Source organism: Diplotaxodon limnothrissa, linkage group LG17 (genome assembly GCF_057381915.1).
Source record: "Diplotaxodon limnothrissa isolate DT_005_m linkage group LG17, D_limnothrissa_male_GT1.1, whole genome shotgun sequence".
NCBI classification, from domain to species: Eukaryota; Metazoa; Chordata; class Actinopteri; order Cichliformes; family Cichlidae; genus Diplotaxodon; species Diplotaxodon limnothrissa.
Genome location: NC_140612.1, coordinates 30,940,994 through 30,964,335, shown reverse-complemented (window position 1 = coordinate 30,964,335; position 23,342 = coordinate 30,940,994). Strand labels below are relative to the sequence as shown.

At 40.3% G+C, this 23,342-nt stretch overlaps 1 protein-coding gene across 1 annotated transcript in view; it reads right to left on the bottom strand.

The window, feature by feature from the left end:
* plxna4 (plexin A4) overlaps nt 1-23,342 on the bottom strand; it is a 265,266-nt gene that overhangs the window by 76,842 nt on the left and 165,082 nt on the right. The window contains exon 5 of the mRNA XM_085375902.1: nt 16,982-17,082. Coding sequence (XP_085232028.1) covers nt 16,982-17,082 — 101 coding nt within the window. The remainder of the gene's footprint in view (nt 1-16,981; nt 17,083-23,342) is intronic.

Genomic DNA, 23,342 nt, shown 5'->3' with positions numbered 1-23,342 from the left:
CCCACATAACCCCCCCCTGCCAAAAAAAGCACACTTTCACCGACAAACACTGATCAACCACGACATTAAAAGTGCTGATAGGTGCGGTGCGTGACATGGATCATCTCATTAGCATGCAAAGTTCTGTAGGAAAACCTTGGGTTCTGGCATTATGCGGATCTTACTTTGTACTCTGACAGATACCACCCACGTAAACATTGCTGCAGACCAAGCAACACAATATTGGACAGGCAGTTTTAGCTTTGCAGCAACATTCAAAATTAGATATAGTGTTACATGCGTACCATTGGCTTCTGTTTTGATTCATATTTTAAGCAGCATTCCAACTTTTTTGGAAATAAGGTTCTAAATACTTGCTTTGTATGTGCTTTTGTGCCCATAATGATGTTTGTCTTTGTGTGCGTTCCTTAACAGTGTCACGGTACATTGTGTTTTGGTAGAAAAACATGCATTTCATGCCAAAATCGCTGGCTGTATTGCATTATTAACATTAACCGGCACAATCTCTTTAAGTGAATCATCACTATGCATGATTGCCTCATTACTAAATTCAATTCAGGCCTAATACATTTAGAAAATGTTCAACAGATAGAACAATTCCTTAAAATTTCAAAGAAGGAATTAGATGTCCTCTCACAAATGACACATCCTTGAAGATGAACTGACCGACCTACATCTGGAGTTGTTGATCTTCCTTCCCCCCCCCCTCTTCTTTTCTATAATATAGTAACTCCAATCTCTACAGCACAGTTACAGTGAAAACATTGCAGAAAAAGTTACCAGACTTTTGAAAATGACCAATAAAACAAACCCTAGTAGCATTTTGATTTATGAGGGATAAGCTCAGGGTTGATAAATATCTGCTGTCCCTTGCTGAACCTTATTATGACCCAGATTTATGACATCATCTTTATGAGACTCTTGCTGCTGTAAATGACAGTGGTGGAGAGGATGATGACGATGTAGGAACACAACAGTAAAGAGAATGAAACAGAGTAAACAGGACAAGATGCGAGGATGTGTAAATGCTGAGTTTGCAGTGAATAACATTTTCAAATTTTACAGTTTTCTTTTTATGTGTTCGTTGAATTGTTTATTTTTGTCCAATATTCACATCTACCAAGATTTGCAGCTGATGTTTTATCATCCGCAGGACTTATAACGCATCTTAATGCAGTTATAAGACGTAATGATGCAGTATGAGTGGATGGTTGCAACAACAAGACCTGGCATAGCTGGACTGGGACTTGTTAATACAGGATTATGAGACAAGGTATGATCCTCTACTTTAAAAAGTGGACAGGGGGCAATTTGTTTTGGTTGTTATGTGCAGTGAAGATGGATTAAAAAAAAAAATATCCTGACTCACTGAATTTAATCTGCTATAGATTAATTTCACACCTATAGAGAAATATAGAATACATATAAGTATTTGTACTCTGTAAGACCACATTATTCCAGTAAATCAAATCTGTTGTCATGTGTAAAGTATGATGCCAGTGATTAAAAACATGAATACAATTAATTCATTTTTTAATTACATTTATTTTCAGGATTATGTGTTTTGTGACAGTCCTAAGAAAAGTGCAGAGGTGTTGAAATACCGCAGCTCAAACATCACCGCCTGACCGACACAGCATCAACACCTTATCTCTCACTACAAAACACACAAAGATGGTTATTATTATCCATCATTTTGTGATGATCAGTTTCATTCATGGTGACTGCTGTTATTCTAATAGTTTGATAGCAATTAAATGCCTGCCTTCGTTATTTAACAGCTGGGGTTAAGGTAATAGCTCACTGAAACATAACTAAGAATATTTACAGGAGGTTTGTAACATTTCATTTGCATGTGATTACCAGCTTTTATTAATAAACTGAAAAAATAAAAAGACAGAAGGAATGGAGAATTCTATTTTTTCCAGGACTTTGAAGGGAAAAGTCACTTTCACCTTGGTCAAAGTGAACATTTTGCTTTTGCCTTCAGCCCTGTAAAGTTTTCCTTCAATGAATAGCATCTGCATGAGATGCTATTCGTTTGATGTAAACAGATGCTTAAAATTGAGAACACTTTTGTTTTTTATATATCACAACAATCCTGCTATATTTACTTTTTACTTTGATTTTTCTGGTTATTCATAAGTAGCCCTATCTATAATGTGTGAGTAAACTGAAATAGCTTCTGTTAATGTTGAAAATATTTTTCATGGTCACGATTAAATTGGTTTTGGGTAGATCATCAGACATGTATCCAAGCTATTCAACATCCCTCAACTTGTTTACTGATCTTCTGTTAAGCTGTTTATGGAAAGTGTGGGTCTATAAATGTTGCCAAAGACAATGTTATAAGATTGTTTGTTGTAAAGCTACTATTTAAACAAACTGTACGCACTAAATCACAAGATGAACTAGAAAGAAAAGGTCTCTTTTTGCAAGAGTGTTTCTAATTTCTAGAACAGTTTCACTTTGGCTTTCTCTGGCCTTGCAGAAACTGTATATTGCATCTGCACTTCAGAGTCTTAAGGTCACAGAATTGCTGAGCAGGTTTAAACAAAAACAAAGGGGTCAAATAATTTCTGTTTGAGTTCAACAATGCAGAGAAAGTGACTCAAGAGAAGAGGGAAGCTACCGATTTTTTAATCTACCTTCCTAATAATGGGCAATAGAGCTGATGTCTCATTTTTTTGTGTTCATCGAGATCACTGGCATGGTGGAGGGATACACCAACAAAACACAGGCTCGCTCTAGAATCAGCATTTTCTTAAAGCACAATGCAATGTCACCCACCAATCACGCAAACATTCAGATCAAATGGTTCATCTTCCACCAGCACACAGTCACAATTCATGCATACCAATGCTCTGTTTAGTTTGATTAAATAAAACCTCCTTTTATTTTATTCACTCCCAGCAGAGAATCCTACTGAGATGCTAGTGGGTAACCAGTTAACAGATGCATATGAATATTTTCATTTACCAAATGGTCTTACATCCTGATTGAATCTCTAGCCAAAGCATAGGATAGCTACACACATTGGCTATGTCCATGCCGGGAGAGGGGAGAATTTATCTGGCCATTTGGCGACTTGGGTTTTTACTGAAAGGATGTTTAAGATAATGCCTTACATGGTTTAACTGATGTAAGTGATGGGCATTATCAGAGGAAAGCACTGGATAATTGTTTTCAATTACGTTCCACGCGGACCCTGAAAGGAAAGAAAGATTGCATCATTTGTAACAATATGCAACAATCTCACCCTTTTGTAAACATCAAAGAATAGAACATTTAGAGGACCCCCGAGATCAAAGCGATTTAGATTTCAAATAGCAGTCATAAAAAGCTTGACTCGGGCTATCTGTTCCCTTTTTTTTTTTTCCAGAGAATTAGACGTCCAACATCTATTCATTTGGATAGTAAACACTGCTGTTGTGAAGAGCTGTTTGACTGACTGGCAATGACACGTTATGAAAGAACAAGCTGAAAGGATTAGATGGGCCCTGAATGAAAACTAATCTGCACTCTTGTTTCTCCCAGCCTTTGATAAGGTGACACAATTATAGAGAGAGACTGGGCAAAGGGCACAGAAGGAATTTTTTTTTTAGCTTTGGCAACTGTTGGTAAGGCTGTCACAGCTATTAAAAGCAAGACAACCTTATGAACAATACATTTCACCACAAAATATTTATCATAGCTACAGTATTGTATGCAACATATGCGTACAAGCCAGAAAAATAGATACATAGTCAACACTAGGAGATGAATTAAAATGACATGCATATGATTTTACCATGTACCATTTAGCTTAAAAAGGTGACATGATTGATGTCATGTCATCGCAAAAACACAATGGGTAGGTAATATCAACTGTGTACAATACTCCTTTGTACTTTAAAGCATTAAATAAGGCACATTGTAATGCCACTTTATTATGAATTAAAATACTTAAATTTGATAGGATTTGTTATATATTACCCACAATTTTTTGTTATATTAACTGTTGTTTGTGGTGATTCAATGCCCTACAAATAGGCACTCTGTAGTCCAACTAAAAACCAATTACTGTGCTAACCATGCATCATCAGACACCATATAGAAGTCTATACATACTAATAGCCTCGGCCTATATAAAGTACCTTAGAGCAGGGGCTATGTCACAGTGATTCAGTCAAATGACACTTCAACTTTTAAGGTGGCTACATCTCACACTTGCACATGTGACCAAACACACGAACGCAGCTGAACACACATGAACACACACAAGAGTAAGCGTACCTCCTCCTGCTATCATTAAGAGTGGTGGTCCTCAGAGCAGAAATCCGCATGAAGGGGCTGGCGGGAGAGTTATTACCTGGCCCACTGGCCATGACCCTGTTACTCCGGTTTGTGTGAACCGGTTTGTGTGCACACATGTGCACACACACACACACACACACAATCTGTCTTTTATAAGGCCATACTTGAAGACACAGAAATTGCAGAATCTCTGCCCCAGGTCTAGAAATCTCTGAGCTATCCCCTTTGCATACCACTGGTGCAAGAACACCAACTGAGTAGAAAATTATACAGTAAGACTGCTCCTTTGCACAGGTTTTAAGCTGTATGAGACTTTTTTTAAAAGAACCTATTAAAGTATATATAAACTGCATACCGTAAATATGTAAACAGTTAGAAATGCTTTAATATGTGATCACCAAAGACTATCTGATGACAAAATATTTTTGCTAAACATCGTGATACCAAAGTGCTCACAAAGCTTACAATTTGGATATAAAGTCGCTGCAATATTAAATTCTATAATAGCGTCAAATGTAATTCGTGATGGATGACCGGAAAACAAAAGTGAGGAAAGGAGAGGCTGACGTCACCAATATTCTAAATGGGTGTCATTAGCTCAAACTCCTCCAACAACCTATAAATCTTAAAACACAAAAAAAAACCCAAAAAAGATGCTAGCACTAGGCGGTGATTAGATTTGGCAGCATCAGCCCTGGCCTCCGGGCATCAACGAGCAGCTGTTTCTCTGCCATGACTTTTAGTGCTATGCAAATTTAGCAGTAGTCAAAAGACACGGCAACAACGTCTTACTCTCTCACTTCCACACACTAACAAACAAACAGTCCCCTGGTAGAAACAGGCGGTGGTGACATGCTGTGACAGGTTTATTAGGCTGTCGTTTTAATCGTGTTTGATGTGACTCCTGGTCCAGATAATGCCATTAGACCATACCAGGTATGCTGGTTAGCTGAGTGCATGTGAGAAAGGCAGAAACCAAGTAATTAATTAGTAATGTTATACTTTTTTAAACCTATATTTTTTTTACTTTGTCACTGGAAGTCTTATGATTATCATCTTTAAGCACCCATAGTGAGCAAAGAAAATGCGATACTTTAGATGGAATAAAGTACGCGATGGATTTAAAAGGGAACAGTTTTGAAATGGCTCACATATCACTGTCCTGTTACTACATCAACACAGTTTGACCTGGCATTCATAAGATAGAAGCCCAGACAAAGAAACGCATTAGTTTACTATTGCTGTGCATCTACAGTATTTCCAGAGGTTCCATGTTTTAGGTTCCATGTTGATGTTTTCATACTTCCCTTTAAGGGGGACAGCATGGTTGTTTTCAATGGAGTTTCAACAGTGCACTCAGCTTTCATCTTTATCTACAGTACATTGTATTATTTCCCTTCATGTGTGCAACTATAGATAGGGGCATATGATACTGTTGATTCAGGCAGTCGATATACAGCCTGGGGTGTTAAGGTGTGTTTATTCACGGTCACAAAGCTGTTTCGAACTGGGGACATTGACAAAACAACTAGATGGTGTTAAGGTTCACAATTGAGGAGGGAGAGTACAAACCACTCTTGGTCCAGAAGCTCTTGGTCAAACAATGATTTTAATGAACACACGTGTGGGAAGACACTCTGTACGCAGACAGCCAGTAGTCCTCGACTTAATCAAAGCATGAACAGATATTTTATAGCATCAGGGTTTGATTTACTGACGCCCCTTCATGCGTCACAGATACATTTTATACATAGATCAGACTTTTAACCCAGAAGATCATCTTCTATTTTCATGGCTGGTACTTTCCGTTCTTGTCTTAAAATGAATTGTTCCTCTTTCTTGCCGAGACATGACTAATCTCTCCTCTAAATAAATCTAACTCATGTGTGTGTGTGTTGACCTCACATGCTCTTTCTCAATTCACCTGTTGCACTTCTGACCTTTCACCAGGACAGAGGCTCACTGAGACTATGTGTATGTCTTCTACTAAATAAATGTTTTAACCAAGAACCTCTACTAAAACCTTAATATAAAATGATCTGATATATAAGTGTTTTGTAAGCATGTATTGCAATTCCTTCTATGGCTTCAAGTCACTTGCACAATAGATTGTCCGGACATCGCGCCGAACAAAGCTTCCGACCCCCAATTAATTGACCGAGCTCCAACTCTTTAATAAGCACAGATATGCATTGTGTATAAAATAGTCATAACTGCTTAAGGCCTTCTTAAAGCTATCTGTTACATTGTTAAAGCCTCGTCTTAGCCTGCGGCTCAAAATAACTTCCACTTCTGCAAAACTCTCCAAGCCTATTTCCTGTCCTGTTACTTTTAGCCTTTCTGAAAGACACACTGTTCAACCCCTGAATGCAATATAAACTCCAGATTATATTATTAATGCAATGGTAATGATGACAATTATTTAACAATAGCAGTAAAATAATTTCCCTGCTCCACAATGGGTTCATTTTAAATATGTCATACATCTCAGAAAGCACAGCTTTTGAAATGGTCTTGCCTATTGCATATTCTCAACACAATCTCATACTTTACTGTGAACATTTCCTTTTTGCCTAGTCTGAATTTGAGCTAACAAGGAGCTAGTCCATGCCGCATATTAATAGCTGGCTTTGTTCACTGTGAGAAGCACGCTCATCATCTGAGGTATGCATGAACAAAAGAGCACAAAATATGGCTCAACTACTGAGTAAAAAAATAAATCATACCCCACAATCCCAAATTTGGATAGCAAATACACCAATTTTTTTGCATATAGTCATCTAAAATCAGCTAATTACACCTAATATATCAAGACTAAATATAGATCAAGCGATTCAGCCTTTCAATGTATGATTTGAAATGAACACACTGGTGACACTAATGCTGAAACATCAGTAGGGATTACCGTTGGATTATATAACAAGGTTATTATGTTGTGACTTAGCTCTTGTTGCCATAGAAACAGCTATGTGACGGGACATGTGAAGTGATTTACCTGAGTACGATTCCCCAGAGGTGATCTCTCATATGGTCTGTGTGTGTGTGTGTGTGAGTGTGTGTGCTTGTGAGTGTGTGTGTTTACCCTCACATCCTCATCAAGATTACCTGCTTACAGAGTTTAGTTTACTTAACCAGAAGATTCCTAATCCCTCCTCATTTTCGCTGTGAATTTATAATCAACCTCTTTCTCCCTTCCTCAGTTTACCTCATCACTTGGAATACATCGCCATATATCTTTACTTCCTTTGACTCTTGCCATGTCTCTCATTCAATCCTCTCAGTCTTATGTCAGTTCCTGTGTCTGGTTCATGCTCTGCCAGACAAAGGCAAGACACCTTCACCACTATGTGGGTGTGTTTATGTCCATTTCCCAGTGTCTGTGCTTCCCTGTGTGTGGCAGAGTGACAAAAGGTGACAGTGAGCAATGGTCCTGACTTAAAAGTGGGTGTGCTTGCTTGCGGATGTGTGTTGGGGTTAGGTAGATTGGTTTGTGTGTGTGTGTGTGTGTGTGTGTGTCTTCACACAATGATGGTGACAGTTGAGAGGGAACTGGGATGTGCAGAATTCCGTTCCGTCCTGATGCCCCTGTCACTTCTTGGCCTTGTTCCCTTCCCCTCAACTTCCCTTCGCACCCACCAAGAGGTGAGGGGTGAAATCAGTCACCCATACACAGGGGTGGCCATCCTCCCCTGGCCACAGACATCAGAGCAATGCCACAGATCCAAGAATCTCAAGATCAAAGAAACAACTGCATACATACTCTGAGAGTTGGTCAAGTCATCTTTAGGACTTTAACAAACTGAGTACAACTTCTTAAACACTGATCTTAGCAGTGCATTAAGAAGTGATTGAAACAAATTTCAAATAGCTGGCGTCTTTATATCTATATGATGCAAGAATAAGACTTTCTAGCCATTTCCCTTCACTGGAGGTCTATCAATGACTGGATATGCTCATACAGTAACTTTTCAGAAGATGAATTTTATAAAGACTCCATTTTCTCTCAGTTAGCTTCTAGCTGTACAAAATATATTTACAAGCACATTCACAAAATAGATACACCTCATAGGCATAATCAAAAAGTTCTGTGAATTCTGAGATGACTGAAACGGGACTTCTAAAAAAGCAGAAGTGCAGGCACATGGAGAACAGCACAACTTTATGCACCTCATATATTGTGCTACTTCCTCTTGGGATAAACTGGTGCCAAATATTGAATACTGTTCTTAAAGCATGCAGGCATTCTACACGCTTTCATCCAATAATTTCCAGACAGCGGGGGGAACACAAATCATTAGATGTGAGACATTATATGAATTACATAATAGTGTTAACGCACAGTCACAGACACTGACACCACAGTGCTATAATCAAATAATTCTTGACTGTCATCTTTTCTTGTATGCCTTTCCATCTCCAATTACACAGATACCAGGAGACACATTGGATAATTGTTTTAGAGTATATTGAGTATTCCTGAATATTTGTATCATGGTGCCATCATTATCATGGGACACATTATATTACGTTGAGACTTGCTTTGTGATTTCAACCCTAAAAGAGACTAGACTGCATAACATCACTGCTGTTGTAAAAAAAAGAATAAAGGGATGTATTGGAATTAATAGAATTTCAGCCTACTTGATCTTGGGAACACTGCAACTAAAGGTGCTTAAAGGTGTTAGGCCAACTGCTAAATTTGATGCCTTTTAATATTGCAAAAACTTTGTTTTTGTGTTGACAGTCACTGTCCCTGCTAACAATATATTTCAAAGCACTTAGAGCTGTCCTCCAGGGGCAGGTTAGTGGTCGTTGCAACCAAACACAATGAGTCTATGGCGGCATGCTAATTGTGGCACTGCAGTTTAATTAGCATTAGTGTGGCATACCACAGTAATGAGCATACTGAGGTAATGGATGGCTGTGAACACAGCGACAGGTAGCGGTGGTGTAGAATTAATGTGTGGGTGAGAGAGGGGAGAAAGACAGAGAGAAAAAAAACGTTCAACGGATCTGCCAATTAGCTTTTCCCTCCGAAAAGGTTATTCGTTTGACAGCACCAAAGATGTCTTGGGAATACAAAGGATTGAAGGGGCAAGAAGCTTGCAGCATGACTTGCAAGTTTTATCAGCCATTTTGTGTTTACTAATGACTTCCTGAACTTTTTGTATCAGCCTAATAAGCTTGTACATATGTTGTCAAAGGAGCTTGCAAAGAAAACACATGTACATATCTTAGACAACTGTTTATGGAGACGTGATTGTGGGACACTGGCATACAACTGCATAGAAGCATTTAGATTTATGTTATCCTTCATTTACTATGAAACATAGTGGTACTCCAAAGACAATATAAGTTGTGGGCTTGTAAAACTTTACAAGTTTCAAGCAAATTGACACTTTTAGTAGCAGTATCATCTGGGTCCACTGATTCATTAGGGTGCCCCAGTATAATCACAGTTTACCTGTAGAGATTTACTACTGGTTGTACTGACAGATCTTATCTGATAAGCTAGAACATGACATCTGGCTATTGCCAGAAGCATGACATTACTACTCCCATTCCCATTAGTGTGCAAAAATCCCAAGCCATCTCTGATTTTCTTTATGTTTTGCTCACAAAATTAGAAACAGATGCAGTGATTTATTTAAAAATATTTGTAAACTAGAAACTAGTGTTTCAAATATCCATCCATCCGCTTCCACTTATCCTTTTCAGGGTCGTGGGGGGTGCTGGAGCCTATCCCAGCTGTCATAGGGCGAGAGGCGGGGTACACCCTTGACAGGTCACCAGTCTGTCGGAGGGGTAACACACAGAGACAGACAACCATTCGCGCTCACATTCACACCTATGGGTAATTTGGATTAATCAATTAACCTATCCCCACAAGCTGTTGGGGGGATAGTGTTTCAAATATATAAATGTAAACAATTTTTTAGTTAACAATATTTGGTATGATGACTTTTGTTTCTCAATACAGCCTGAACTCTTTTAGACAAGCAAGTAATCTTCAGAAATAGTTCTCCAGGATTCTCGAAGGACATTCAACCTTTTTTTTTTAGATGTTAGCTGCCTTTTATTCTGTTCTCTGTCAAGATGATCCCACACTGCTTCAATAATTTTGTGGTCTGGGCTCTGTCCATTGTCACACTGAAAAATTATGCCATTGCCAATCAGATACTTTTTCGATGGTGTTACATGGCAGAGCAAAATCTGAAGTTACTTTTTTGCGTTAATAATTCCACCAGTTTTGACAAGAGCTCCAGGACCACTGGTTCAAATGCAGCTCCCGAACCATGACAGTCTTTAGCCTCCACAGATGGCTGTAGAAACTCACTGTACCTCTCTCTTGACCTGCGTACATATTGACGATGGTTGAACTAAAAATTTCTAATTTGTTGTCACTGATTTTTCATCCAATTCTTATTTAATTTGACATACCTCATCCTGTTCTCCCGGTTACCCTTCTTTATAATGGGCTTCTTGACAGCCACACTTCCACTGAGACCATTTTCAATGAGGCTTCAGTGAAAAGTAGATGGGTCAGTTGAAAGGAGTTGCATCTCCTAGGACCTGTGTCAGGTCTTTGTTGCATTTTTTCCTCATTTCTTAAGGAAATTACTTTAAAACTGCTGTAGATAGTTTTTTAGACCTGGCACTTCTAGTTTTTGTTTAAAAACGCTTTGGGAATACCTTCTTAGTGCAATAATGTTTTTATACCTGTCATATAATGTTATCTATGGTCATTTAATAACTAAATTAGTATCAAACAACTAATTCAGAAAGACCGGTGCATAGAAGGAGAAACATTTTTCTTAAAAATATCTAAAAATATATATACATTTAACTAAGCAACTGAGAACAAATTATGTTTTTGTGACAGGCTGGTATCAACAATGTGTTAAATACAATTTAAAATAGCTTTGCAAAGTTGTTTGTTATGTGTGGAAATAACAATGATTCATCTCTTGAATTAAGCAACTTTTTTATGCTTGAATGATTCATACGTGAGTGTTAAGTGGCTTTAAAAAAAAACCAAAACCAAAATCCCCTTCAAATAGTCAGGCACAAGGACTGGATTGAAAATGGATGGAAAAAGCAGCCAGACACCAACTTCAAAAGACTTTGAGAAAGGCTGAAGAACAACACCACTTTAAAACTGACAAGGAAGTCTTGCTCCATTGAAACAAAATATAAAGAAGTGAAGGGTTGTTCAAGATTTTTTCATAGTACTGTGTAGTGCACTCACACCTGACACAGATCAAAGGGGCAAAAATATGCAAAAATAAAAATGTAAAATAGAGCAAAACACATTTAAAATTATGATAAATAAATAAAAAATGCACACTGTAAATGGACTAGTGGAAGTAACGGTAACACATACGAACGTGCCCAGGAAGAATATAGTGTATGATAACTCTGCTGGAGATGGAGTGTAATTTGAATGGTGATATTGGAAAGAGGTAAGAGTAGGAGGAGAATAAGAAAATGAAAAAGTGAGAAAAGTGACAAGGAGAGAGTGATTTCAGTGCTCTGGGAATATTACCAATATCACAGCCAAAAGCAGAGATTGAGATATGTCAAACCAATTATTAATGTGAAGATATCTCAACATTAGCACGACTTGTTTCGAATTGACACTGATATCACAGAGGAATGTGTGATATTCTCAAAATCCATGCCAAATATGATGACATTCATTTTGACAATGGTACTTCTCCAAATATGGTTTCCAATCTGTCTGGCTGTCATGCACGATAGGCGTGTTGACAGCGTAGTTAACCACTTACAAAACTGACAGCTGACAGACTGGCATTACAGGGGGTAACATAACCACAACGTGGCTGTAACATTTTGTTATATTGGCTCCCTGCAGAAGTGCTTCTGCTTTACTTGGAAGGGTTGGTGTGTGGATGGAAGTAACAGAAAGCTTAATAAGCCCTATCAGACTAGCATGTACCAAAAAAACAGTGTAAACACGGTTGAATATAACAAGTATTGACTAATTTGTCAAATTCTGACATTTAAAGATAAATCTTTTTAAAAGTGACTTGTTTTGAAAGTGAAATGTTTTCACTCTGCAGCGTAGAATAAATCATGTAATGCATGCATGTAGGAATGCATTTATGGTTGCTTCTGCCCATATGGATACAGGAAGCCTATAATATGCTCACTCTTCTGTAGGAGGCTTTCCCCTGATTGACAGTGTGTGGTATTCAATGTCAATGGTAAAAGAGTAGGGGGGAAAAAAGAAAAAGATGAAAAGGAGGAGCTGCTTCGATTCAAAACTTTCCTTTCACCTGCTGAGTTTGACAGGCATTAGCATACGTTTTGCATCTTGGCAGAAGATGGCATGAGACGGCCGAGTCTGTTTAGCTGACAGGTGAGGCTCAAGGTTTAGTGAGCCCTCCCCGCGGGGAGGGGCGAGGGAGGGGGGTGTCTGATGTAAATTTTGATGGATCTAAACATATATAGTGGGGTTTAAGGGATTTTGCAAATAGTAGGATAAATGGAAGCATATGTCTTCACGCAGCCGTGTGCATTCAAAGTCAAACATGTGAGTAATTATTGAAGATATTTGTCTTTCTAAACAAATGGTCAGTGTATGTCAAGGACATGACTGCTATCAGAGAAGCAGACACACACACACACACACACACACACACACACACACACACACACACACACACACACACACACACACACACACACAGCCAGGTGCACCATCCACTCCTGTTGATTTCCTCTCCTGTAATATTGATTGCCTTTCTCCTCTTCCCCTGGTGTTCTCTCTAACAGCTCCTCTCACCGATCTATAGAGTAAATAAAGGCAAAGCTGATAGAGAAGGAGTGTGTGTGTGTGTGTAAGAGAGAGAGAGCGAGAGAGAGAGAGAGTGTGGGTGTGTGTGTGAGGGAGTGAGAGAGAGCAAGAGAGCTTGCAATTCTGCTTTTGCTCGGACCAGTGAGGTGATTTCAAGGTTGATTGGAAAAACAAACTATCTGGAAGAACACTTTTGAAGAGGAACCGCTTGCTATCCTTCCACTGAACACCCCTCTTTCCAGCACAAAGTGAGTGTGGGTGGGAGACCGTGTATGAGTCTGAGCTCTTCCTGGTTCGGCCCTTTTGCTATACGTTTGCTATATGTTATTAGGCCTTTGCTATGTGTGTTCAAGTCTCTGGTCTGTTGTCAGTGTACTAGGCCAGGTGCCTGCTTTCATCCTTTGTAAAAATATCTTCAGGCTTGGCCAGACCAGGAAAAAGCATTTCACAGGATAGCGATGCATTGAGTGTGAAGGCAGACAAACACACAAGCTCTATATTCCTATATTTATGTTTTTCCCTGCAGACTTTTCCTGAGGCTTTACATCATTAAACTGTTGTCATTCACTTACGGAGCTTACTGGTTTTCACTTCATGTCATAATGCTAGGTTAATCACTTCTATGATTGAGCAGGACTTGTGACCAGTCACAGAGGGAAATGGAGGATTTTGTGCTTGTCGTTAAATCATTACTTTAGTAAATGTGCCGCGTACAAGCAGATAGGCGAAGGTTGCAAGCTATACAGGCTTGTTTTGGTTTTATTTAACAGCTTTCACAATTAGAAAATGTGTTTGAAAATGTGCAAGCTTTACTGTTCAGTTTTGAGCTGTTGTATACTTAGTAAACAACGTATCAGTCCTTTTCGACTAAACTACTTCTTTGAGCAACAGTACTTTATGTTCAGAATCCACTGATCGACTCTTGCATGCAGCTATCCATCAATAATTGTTCCTTTTTTGTGTTACAACAGAAATATGGTTCAGCCAAGACAAAGCGGAGGTGGGTGAAGACGAAAAGAAAAACGTTAAACATTTCTGTCTTCCGAATATCAAACAGTTCAGCTTTCAATTGCTGAGATGCCTGAAGAAAAGTGCTTTGGATCAACCATGTGTGCATTTTTGTGTATGAGTGTACCAGACCTACACAACAAGGACAGGCTAACAGTCATGCTACCTTGCAAAATAAACCCTAGTTCTCCCACTTTCTTTATCCTTCAGCCTGTTTAACTTGTAAAGCTTCCTTTTTTGTTTTGGATAATTGAAAAGCGGCCATACAAAACAACTATTCAAAATATAGAAAACTGGAAAAAAGGACATTTTAAAAATACTCTCGAGAAAGTATTACATTTTACTGAGAACTACAGCTAAATGTGAAGATTGGCCATGTGTCTGTGTAAACACTTTTTCTTTTTGGAGGTCTGCTGGGATGTTATCTATCAAGCTGTGAATCAAGCCTGTTAATGGCTTTGCACTACTACTGACCTCACATTAAATAAAGTGGGTAGGAAGGAGTGGAAAGATACATACACAAATATTAACAGACTGCATACATGCTTCAGGACCTTCAAAGCATAATTCATCTCATGTCATCTCAGTGGATTTTTATGTTTCCAGACACATAATTATTTTCCAATTATCCTCTAGAGACCATTAAAAGTAACATGTTTATGTGGACTACAGAGTATTATGGTGTGTAATGCATTTGTATCTACACACGCATATTTGCATGAGCGACGGCACAATCCATGCACAGCAGTCAGTAATTAGTTGTCTGTGGTGAATTAGTAAATATACTCAACAGCTACATCCATCCTCCATTGTTTTAACATGAAGTTTACAAGTCTGTTATTAAACTTTGTTTTGCAATTTTCTCAAACATAATCAAGAAAAAATTCAATGGTTAGGAAAAAAACACAGCAATAATGTAAAGAATATGAAGTTATCCTTGGTGCTGAGGCCTAAATTTGGTAAATTAGGGAGCTATACAATAAATAAATTAACGGGCTAATAAAACAACAGCAGTGGTTGTGGCAGGAGTATAAAGTCCTGTCTACCCTGTGGTCGAGGTGGAACTCGGGGGGGTTTCAATTACACCAGGACCAAGTTAAGAATTCACATGCTGGGTAAGGGGGATGGACTTTGAGAAAGGTGAACCTGTGGTCGATCAGTCCCAATGGGTTGTGCATTTTACATTTTGTGGCTGTGTGCTACCGGGCTGTCTAAATGACAGAATGTGTGAGTGCTGATAGGTCCGCACAGGCTCACACACCAAACACAAACTCGCATGCACGCAGCACACCTGTAATCTCTTTTTCCTGCCCTTGTGATGGTCAAACGTCTAGACACCTGAGATCGACTCAAGAGGCACTTTGGTTATTTTCTCGCTCTCTTTGGGTTCTATTCTTGTTTTCGGTGACTTGACACTAACTCTCAAGCAACAAGGGCTTGTGTGTGAGCATTCGTGGCTTATATGTGTGTGTTAAGACAGAGGTGAGCTGAAAGGGCTAAGTGTGACAGACCAATCTGTAACCACCCATTTCCTCTGACTGTTAGGATACGAAAAGTCTTAATGGGTTTGTAAGCACACATAAATCCATACTTAAACAGTACATATTACCACACATAGTGAATTGGTGATCGTGATAGAAATTAAATGTATGGTTGGAATTACTATATGTGTGTGACCTTGCTTATAACTTCTAATATGTGGCGCTCAAATGAGTGTTCACAGGCTGCATCCTATGTGCATCCTCTATTTTTATTTCTTATGTTCTGTTGCACAAACAGATACTTTTTTCGCCCGCCTTTCAGACACACTCACTCCCTGATCATTGAATATGTCATGATATCCTTGATACCTTGAGTGTTTCTTAGAATTTGCCAGTATCTATTCTTTACTATTCTGTTCCCTTAGCTCTCTCTTTATGACCTTGCCATTCATCTGTTATTCCCTTCATCTGTCCATCTTCACTTCTCTGCAGCTTTCAGTATGTTCCTCTCACACTCACCCTGCTACCCTGCCCTCACTGTGTCCTCTCAGTGCCAGCAGGGATGAAGGTGCTAAATGTACTCAGTCTCACTGATACACACACCTACGCACATTTACACACACTCTACCCCAGGGCTAGAACCAACACAAGAAACCAATTTTCAATTTACAGTGGAGTGGGAAATCTCCCTGCCCACAGCAAGCACAATCTCCCTCCCATCTTGAGGGACAAGGGTTTGACAGCAGTTGGGGTGTTTGCGAATTTGTGCTTATCTATGTGTGCATGCTTGTGCATTTCAAGGAAACAATGAGGGAGACGGTCTTAAAAGCAGGAGCAATAAGAAAAGAGAAGACGAAGGGGAACAGGGTGCAAGAAAAAGTAAATCATTTGTTTTTAATGAACTAATCTTGGAGATGTCATTCAACAGTTTTCTACAATAAAAGAAGCTATCACTTGCTTAGCGTCAACTGGGCTTGGTGCCCACTGGCAGTGCCCACCAGTATCTATGCTCTCACCAGGTTCTAGTTTCAGGGGTAGTAAACAATGCCAGTGGTTAGGTTTGGTAATGGATCTAAAGGGTGGGGTGGGGGGTTGTTGGCAAAAAGCTGATTCCCCAGGAAAGCAATCTGAGACTTGGCCTGCGCTGGCTTCAGGTGTCCCTAAAAGCTAAAAGACTGCAAAGGATGGAAAAGCGCCACATAGAGGTAGGGGAGTCTAACAACCCAAAACACCCTCAAAATGTCTGGTATGTTGGAGGCATAACAAATGAAAGAGAAGCAACTGAGCAAATACAGTATTTGTATGCATCAGGGGTAAGCAGGAAAGAGAGAACTGCATGTGTGTTTAGGTCTGAGAGAGTTCTAACAGGACTTACATGTTGTGCAGAACACACCAGCCACAGTGGGGATCTCCGGATCCAAGACATTCGCTGCAGGTTGTGTACTGACCACACGCCTCCACTGGGATCCTCGACAGCTGCAATGAGATACAAATATCATTAACATACAGCAGAAAGCTGTGTGGCTGCATGAATAATGCGAGGATGAGCAGAAATACCAAAAGGAGAACATTACCACAAGACACAGAGAGGGCCTGAAACTAGTGAAAGTGATATATAATATTCTGAAACAAAACAGAAACATTGTGTTCAGGTTTTGGCAGAGAGACATAATGATACATTTTCAAGACATCAAATAAGAAAGTGCAGTGAGCAGGAATCTTTGGATAATGGTGTCATAGACAGCTTCTTCAGATCAGCAATACTGCTGTCGCAATTAGCAGTATCTGTCTGCTGTATGGTCGAGGTAAGTGTAGGTGCAGAGGTGACGGTGATAGTAACGCCTTTTACTGAAAACATAATATATAATATATTGTTACAGAGTTATTGTTTCCATCTAGGATGACTCAGATCAACACAAAATGATCATTAAAACAATTATGCTAGTTGTAAATTGTCTCTATTAAACACAATTACATCATGAAGATGTGGAAGATTCAATTAAAGCCTTCCTTTTATCTTGATTTACGCAACAGCCCGAAAAACAAATCCATCTAAAGCACTAGTTTTACCCACTATACTGTATAGACACATAAATTCTTTTAGTTTCATGACCGATTTCTATTAAAATGTTATTTTTCGACAGCTCCCCCGTTGCTCCAATCGACCTCGTTCCATATGGGAAACTTGGCCACTTGGGACAGCCGTCCATCCATTATGATGTATAGCCTTGCCAATTCAAAGTGGCATTGACTGGCACTGATTGGCATGGGCCATGAGTGACCGAGCACAAGGGGCAAAGCTGAGGTAGATCTCGGGCTGTCCCCCTCCTCTTGTCTCCATGGTAACTGCATGGTGCAATAATAGGTGCTGGCACTTTTGATAAATGAGCCGTCATTGGTAGATGACCGCTGTCACTCAGGCTGCTCTGTGATGACAGCCAAGAAAGAGAGACAACATCGTCGGTGTTGGACCGATGTGGGTAAAAAGGGTGCACGTGTGCCTGCATACTTCTGGAATTACTAAAAAACAGTGGAAAAAAATTGTTAGAAGAAAGGTACAAATAGTTTGTTTTTGCTTTTAACATCCAAGTTGAGTTTCTTCAACTTTTTCTCACATGAAACTTTAAAAAATTGTTTCTTTTATTTTAAAACCCACTTAACATAAAGGAACTAGAAGGCTACACTATCATTGTGTGTCACCCAGCGATAGTATACATCCGTGGTATGATTTAAACCACTGGACCTATGTAACCCAGTGTTAAAAACGGGATTAAAAGTATAAATAAATATTGATAAAAACAAAGTTAATTATAATAAATACTGATAAAAAGCATGTAAACAGAAGTTTAATTAATATGTACATATGTATATGTAATGTATAAGTGGTGTGGGGGCAGGACTTAGTCCTGTAGAGTGTGTTTGTCAGATCCACTGAGCGACCAATCATTGGCCGGTCTGACCCTCCCCCAGTCTGTGCGCTGCTCAGACACCTGTGTGTGCCTTCGTGTGCCAGTCAGATACGCCAGAGACACAGACGGTGAAAGATCAGTTTACCCGTGCGGCAAAGAAGCTAGCTGGATAGAGAAAGTCCTTTTTTCGGCGAGAATAATAAGAGTGATACTGTATTCCAGAGGCCGTGAGCCAACGTGAGCACTGTGAAGCCCCGTGTAGCATTTGTTGCTTTGCATGGTAAGTCCCAGGCAGTACACGTGCGCTAGCATAGCATGCTACTTGCCGCTAGCTCCGATGCTAACTTCTGTTAGCCATTTTGCAATGAAAGTGCCTTTTCTGAGGCTAAAGCAATTAGCACTGAGTCTGCTGCACTGCATACGAGATGTTCTTTAAAGGTTTATGTCACATTACTGTGGTATTGATGTATAATGTATGGTTTTGTGCGACGTTATGTTAGCACATGTTCACTTTTCTCATGGTGCTAATTATAGTTCTGCACAACTAAGTATTAGCAATGTGAAATTAAGTGCCTTCACCTGCACTTTACTTAGCTGAAACTTGATAAGTCTCAAGCCAATGTGTATTTTTAATGCACTGCTGAGCTATTTTGTATTGTTTTAAATGTGTGTTTCCTATGCACTTTTTTCCCTTTGAAATGAGAATAATTTGTTGTACAACATAGAATATTTTGAAGAAAATTTAGAAGCACTACAAGCAACCAGTAGTAATAATAAGTTACAGGCATGATAGCTTAAATGTTGAACTACTGTGTTCTGGCCTGGTCCCCAGGTCAGGTTTTTTCCTTTGCTTATTTGGATTGGATTGGTTTTGAGGACCTGAGAAGAATCGAGGATCCCTTTTCCAGTACTGGATGGCGAGCCCAGCCCAAAGAGCCGGATGAACTGGTAGATTGTAACCCGACTGGTTACAAACACACTGAGTGACTACTGAACATTGAAAGACTGAAATTGACTTTTAAAAAAAAGACACAAAAGACAATATATCCTTAGGTCGACCATTTGTGGGGTTTATTTTATTTTGTTTTCAAGAAGCGCGCTCTACTTTTGTTGAATGTGCACAACTTTAATAATTGCTAATAAATGCAATTGTGTTTTCTACACCTACTGTGTACAAGTCCTCTGTTGTCATACACCCTTGGCTCCTACGAATCTAGAACCTGTCTGATCTGGTCCATATTTCCCTTCTGTCCGCGTACTGTGGTTAAAGGTAACTATACTGCCCGCACTACATGCAAAGAAGGCAAGAAGTAGCACTAACAGGTCTAGTATTGCACCACCAGTGTTACATAAGTAAAAGTGGCGAGCCAGCCAGGAGCCTAGAGTGTTGTGTGACAACATTGGAATCCTCTTTGACCTTTGATCAAATGCTCACATACTGTGAAAATGGATTTTGTCGAGAAGTATGCCGTTAAAGTACCAAATGCCATTATTGTTAGCGGTGTTACAGATAGAGAGAAAGACAAAGAGGTATTTGAGTTTCTGGAGCAACATGGTACTATTCGTAGAGTACTCGCTGTCGATGATGACTCTTCTGCATTCCACAAAAGCCAGATTTTAGAGTTCGAGTCCGGTGCAGCCGTTGAAATATTAGCACCTAAGCTGCCTTACCTCTTACAGTCCACTGACAATCCAGATGTCAGTTACCGCATTCGAGCCTTAACTGACGTCTATACTAAGACCGTAGGGGGCAGTGTTACTGAGGCTTACATTAGCAACCTGAAGGGTTTAGCCAAGTTAAGTGGGAAGGATTTCGAAGAAGTGTTGCGGGAGGCCCTATCCACAATAGGGAACACCATTGAAGCTGCTGAGACAGCTGAGAGAAACCCTGAAAATGATGCTGCTGATCAGACTTGCCCTGTGGTAGGATCCACACAACTTGGAGCCTCACCTTCAGTCTTAACTGAACTGCCTCACCCTCCTGAACCCATTCAGGGCACATTCCAACGCCCCATGAGACCAAACTTGACACCTCAAATGTTGAGTCCAACTGACCTCAACCCACCAGAGGTTCAGAAAGTAGTAGTCGAGCATGTTGTCAAGAGTGTTGAAAAGACATCACATGCTCACTCTACATTAAGACTCAGAGCTTTCTCTGGCAAGATGCCCAGACCTTACAGCGAAGCTGACTATGAAACATGGCGTTCTCATGTTGACTTGTTGATGGAAGATGCTTCTTTGTCCGAGTTGGGAAAAACTCGTAAGATTCTTGAAAGTCTCCTTGCTCCCGCTTCTGATGTCATCCGCCCTCTTGGGCCAGAAGCCACTCCTGCAGACTATCTTAAACTTCTGGATTCAGCTTTTGGCACCGTCGAAGATGGTGAGGAACTGTTTGTACGCTTCATGAACACCCTCCAAGATCATGGTGAAAAGCCCTCTGCTTATCTGCTTCGTTTGCAGGTGGCAGTCAATCACACCGTGCGCAGAGGTGGGCTTGAACCACATGAAGTAAATAAGCAGCTTCTTAAACAGTTTTACAGAGGCTGCTGGGATGATAACTTGCTAACGGAGTTGCAATTGGAGCTAAAGCATAAGGAGCCGCCCACTTATGCAGAGCTATTGCTTCTCCTGCGTACTGCAGAAAACCGACAAGAAGTTAAAAACACGCGAATGAAGAAACACTTTAGCGCCACGAAACCAAAAGCAGTGTCTCATGAACAGACGGTCACTGAAACAAATGCAGATGTTCGCCAAGCACAGTCAGATAGTCTAGAAGAGCTGAAAAAACAAGTTGCCGATCTAAAAAGCCAATTAGCTGCCGTTGTGAAGCCAAAGAAACAAGCAACACTGAAGACAGTTCGAACAAGGAAACCTGAAAATAAAAAACCTAACCATGCCAAACCTGAAGACTCACCTCCACCCAGCCGCCGCAGTACTAGGCCCAAGCCCTGGTATTGCTTCCGCTGTGGGGAAGATGGACATATAGTAGCCACTTGTGAGTCAGAGCCCAATCCTGCCCTTGTAGTTGCAAAACGAAAGGAATTAAGAGTGAGAAGGCAGATATGGGACAGGCAGAATGACCAGCTTTCTTTAAACTAAATTCTGCCTCCGTTGCGGGACAAATGGAGGCTGATGCTTTGTTAACCCGTCCCACCCAGGTTAAACAAAAAGCTTCACCTAAAAAGCGTGCCAGCCTAAAGTCACACACAAGATCAGATTCCTTTGACTTTCCTAAAGGTCTAATTGGTACGAAGAGTACTGCACAAGTGAAAGTTAATGGTCACACAGTGAGTTGTTTGCTAGATACTGGTTCCCAGGTGACTACAGTCCCCGAGTCCTACTATCGTCAGCATTTGTCCTCTCATGAGATTAAGCCATTGTTTGAACTTTTAGAAGTTGAGGGTGCCAACGGTCAGTCTGTGCCTTACTTAGGCTACATTGAACTGCATGTCACTTTCCCAAAGGACTTCCTTGGCATTGAAGCTGAAGTGCCGACACTTGCCTTAGTTGTCCCCGATGTGCGCACAGCTTCTCAGTCCTTAGTGCTAATTGGGACAAACACATTAGATGTACTTTATGAGCTGTACTCTAACACATGCCATGAACTGCAGCTGAACCTGCCATATGGCTATAGGGCAGTTCTAAAAGTTCTTGAGTCACGACACAAACAGTCCAAAGACAGTAGTCTTGGTTTAGTGACGATGCACAACAAAGAGCCACAGTTGATTCCAGCAGGCCAAACTGTTGTTCTAGATGGTGCTGTAGCTGTGTCAGCCGGTAACGGTGAAAAGTCTGTCTTGTTAGAGTATCCACGAATGTCAGCCTTACCTGGTGACATCCTTGTGAAACCTTGTCTCATAGACCTACCTGAACGAGCACCTTACCTTGTACCAGTTATACTCACCAATGAATCCGAACATGATGTGACAATCCCTCTAAATTGTGTCATCGGAGAAGTCAGTGCATATCAAAGAGTTCTATCTCACGAACACTCAGTGAGAACTCCAAGATCCCGAACTGAGCAGAAGTCAAATGTAACATATAACTTTGACTCTTCCCCTATTAGCGCTGAATGGAAGGAACGCATAACCGAAAAGCTAAGCCAAATGCCCGAAGTGTTTGCACAGAATGATCTTGACTTTGGAAAGACGGATCAAGTGAAACACACAATCAGATTGTCAGATGAAACACCGTTCAAGCATAGAGCGCGTCCCATACATCCGAACGACCTGGAGGCAGTCCGTAAGCACCTCAAAGAACTGCAAGAAGCTGGCGTGATCAGGGAATCTACCTCCCCTTTCTCTTCACCCATTGTAGTCGTGCGGAAGAAAAATGGTGAAGTCCGCCTCTGTATCGACTACAGAAAGCTTAACGCGCAGACTATAAAAGATGCTTACGCTCTCCCCAATTTGGAGGAAACGTTTTCCACCTTGATCGGGTCGCAATGGTTCTCTGTCCTGGATTTAAAATCTGGGTACTACCAAATTGAGATGGAGGAGCTGGACAAACCAAAGACGGCGTTCGTATGTCCCGTCGGCTTTTGGGAATTTAATAGAATGCCCCAAGGCATTACAAACGCCCCCAGCACATTCCAGCGGCTCATGGAGAAATGTATGGGCGACATGAACCTGCGCGAAGTGATCGTGTTTCTCGATGACATCATTGTATTCTCCAAGACACTTGAAGAACATGAGGCTCGCTTAATGAAAGTTCTTGATCGCCTGAAAGAATATGGGCTCAAACTCTCACCCGAAAAATGCAAATTTTTCCAAACTTCTGTCAGATACCTTGGGCATATTGTGTCCAGCAAGGGAGTGGAGACTGACC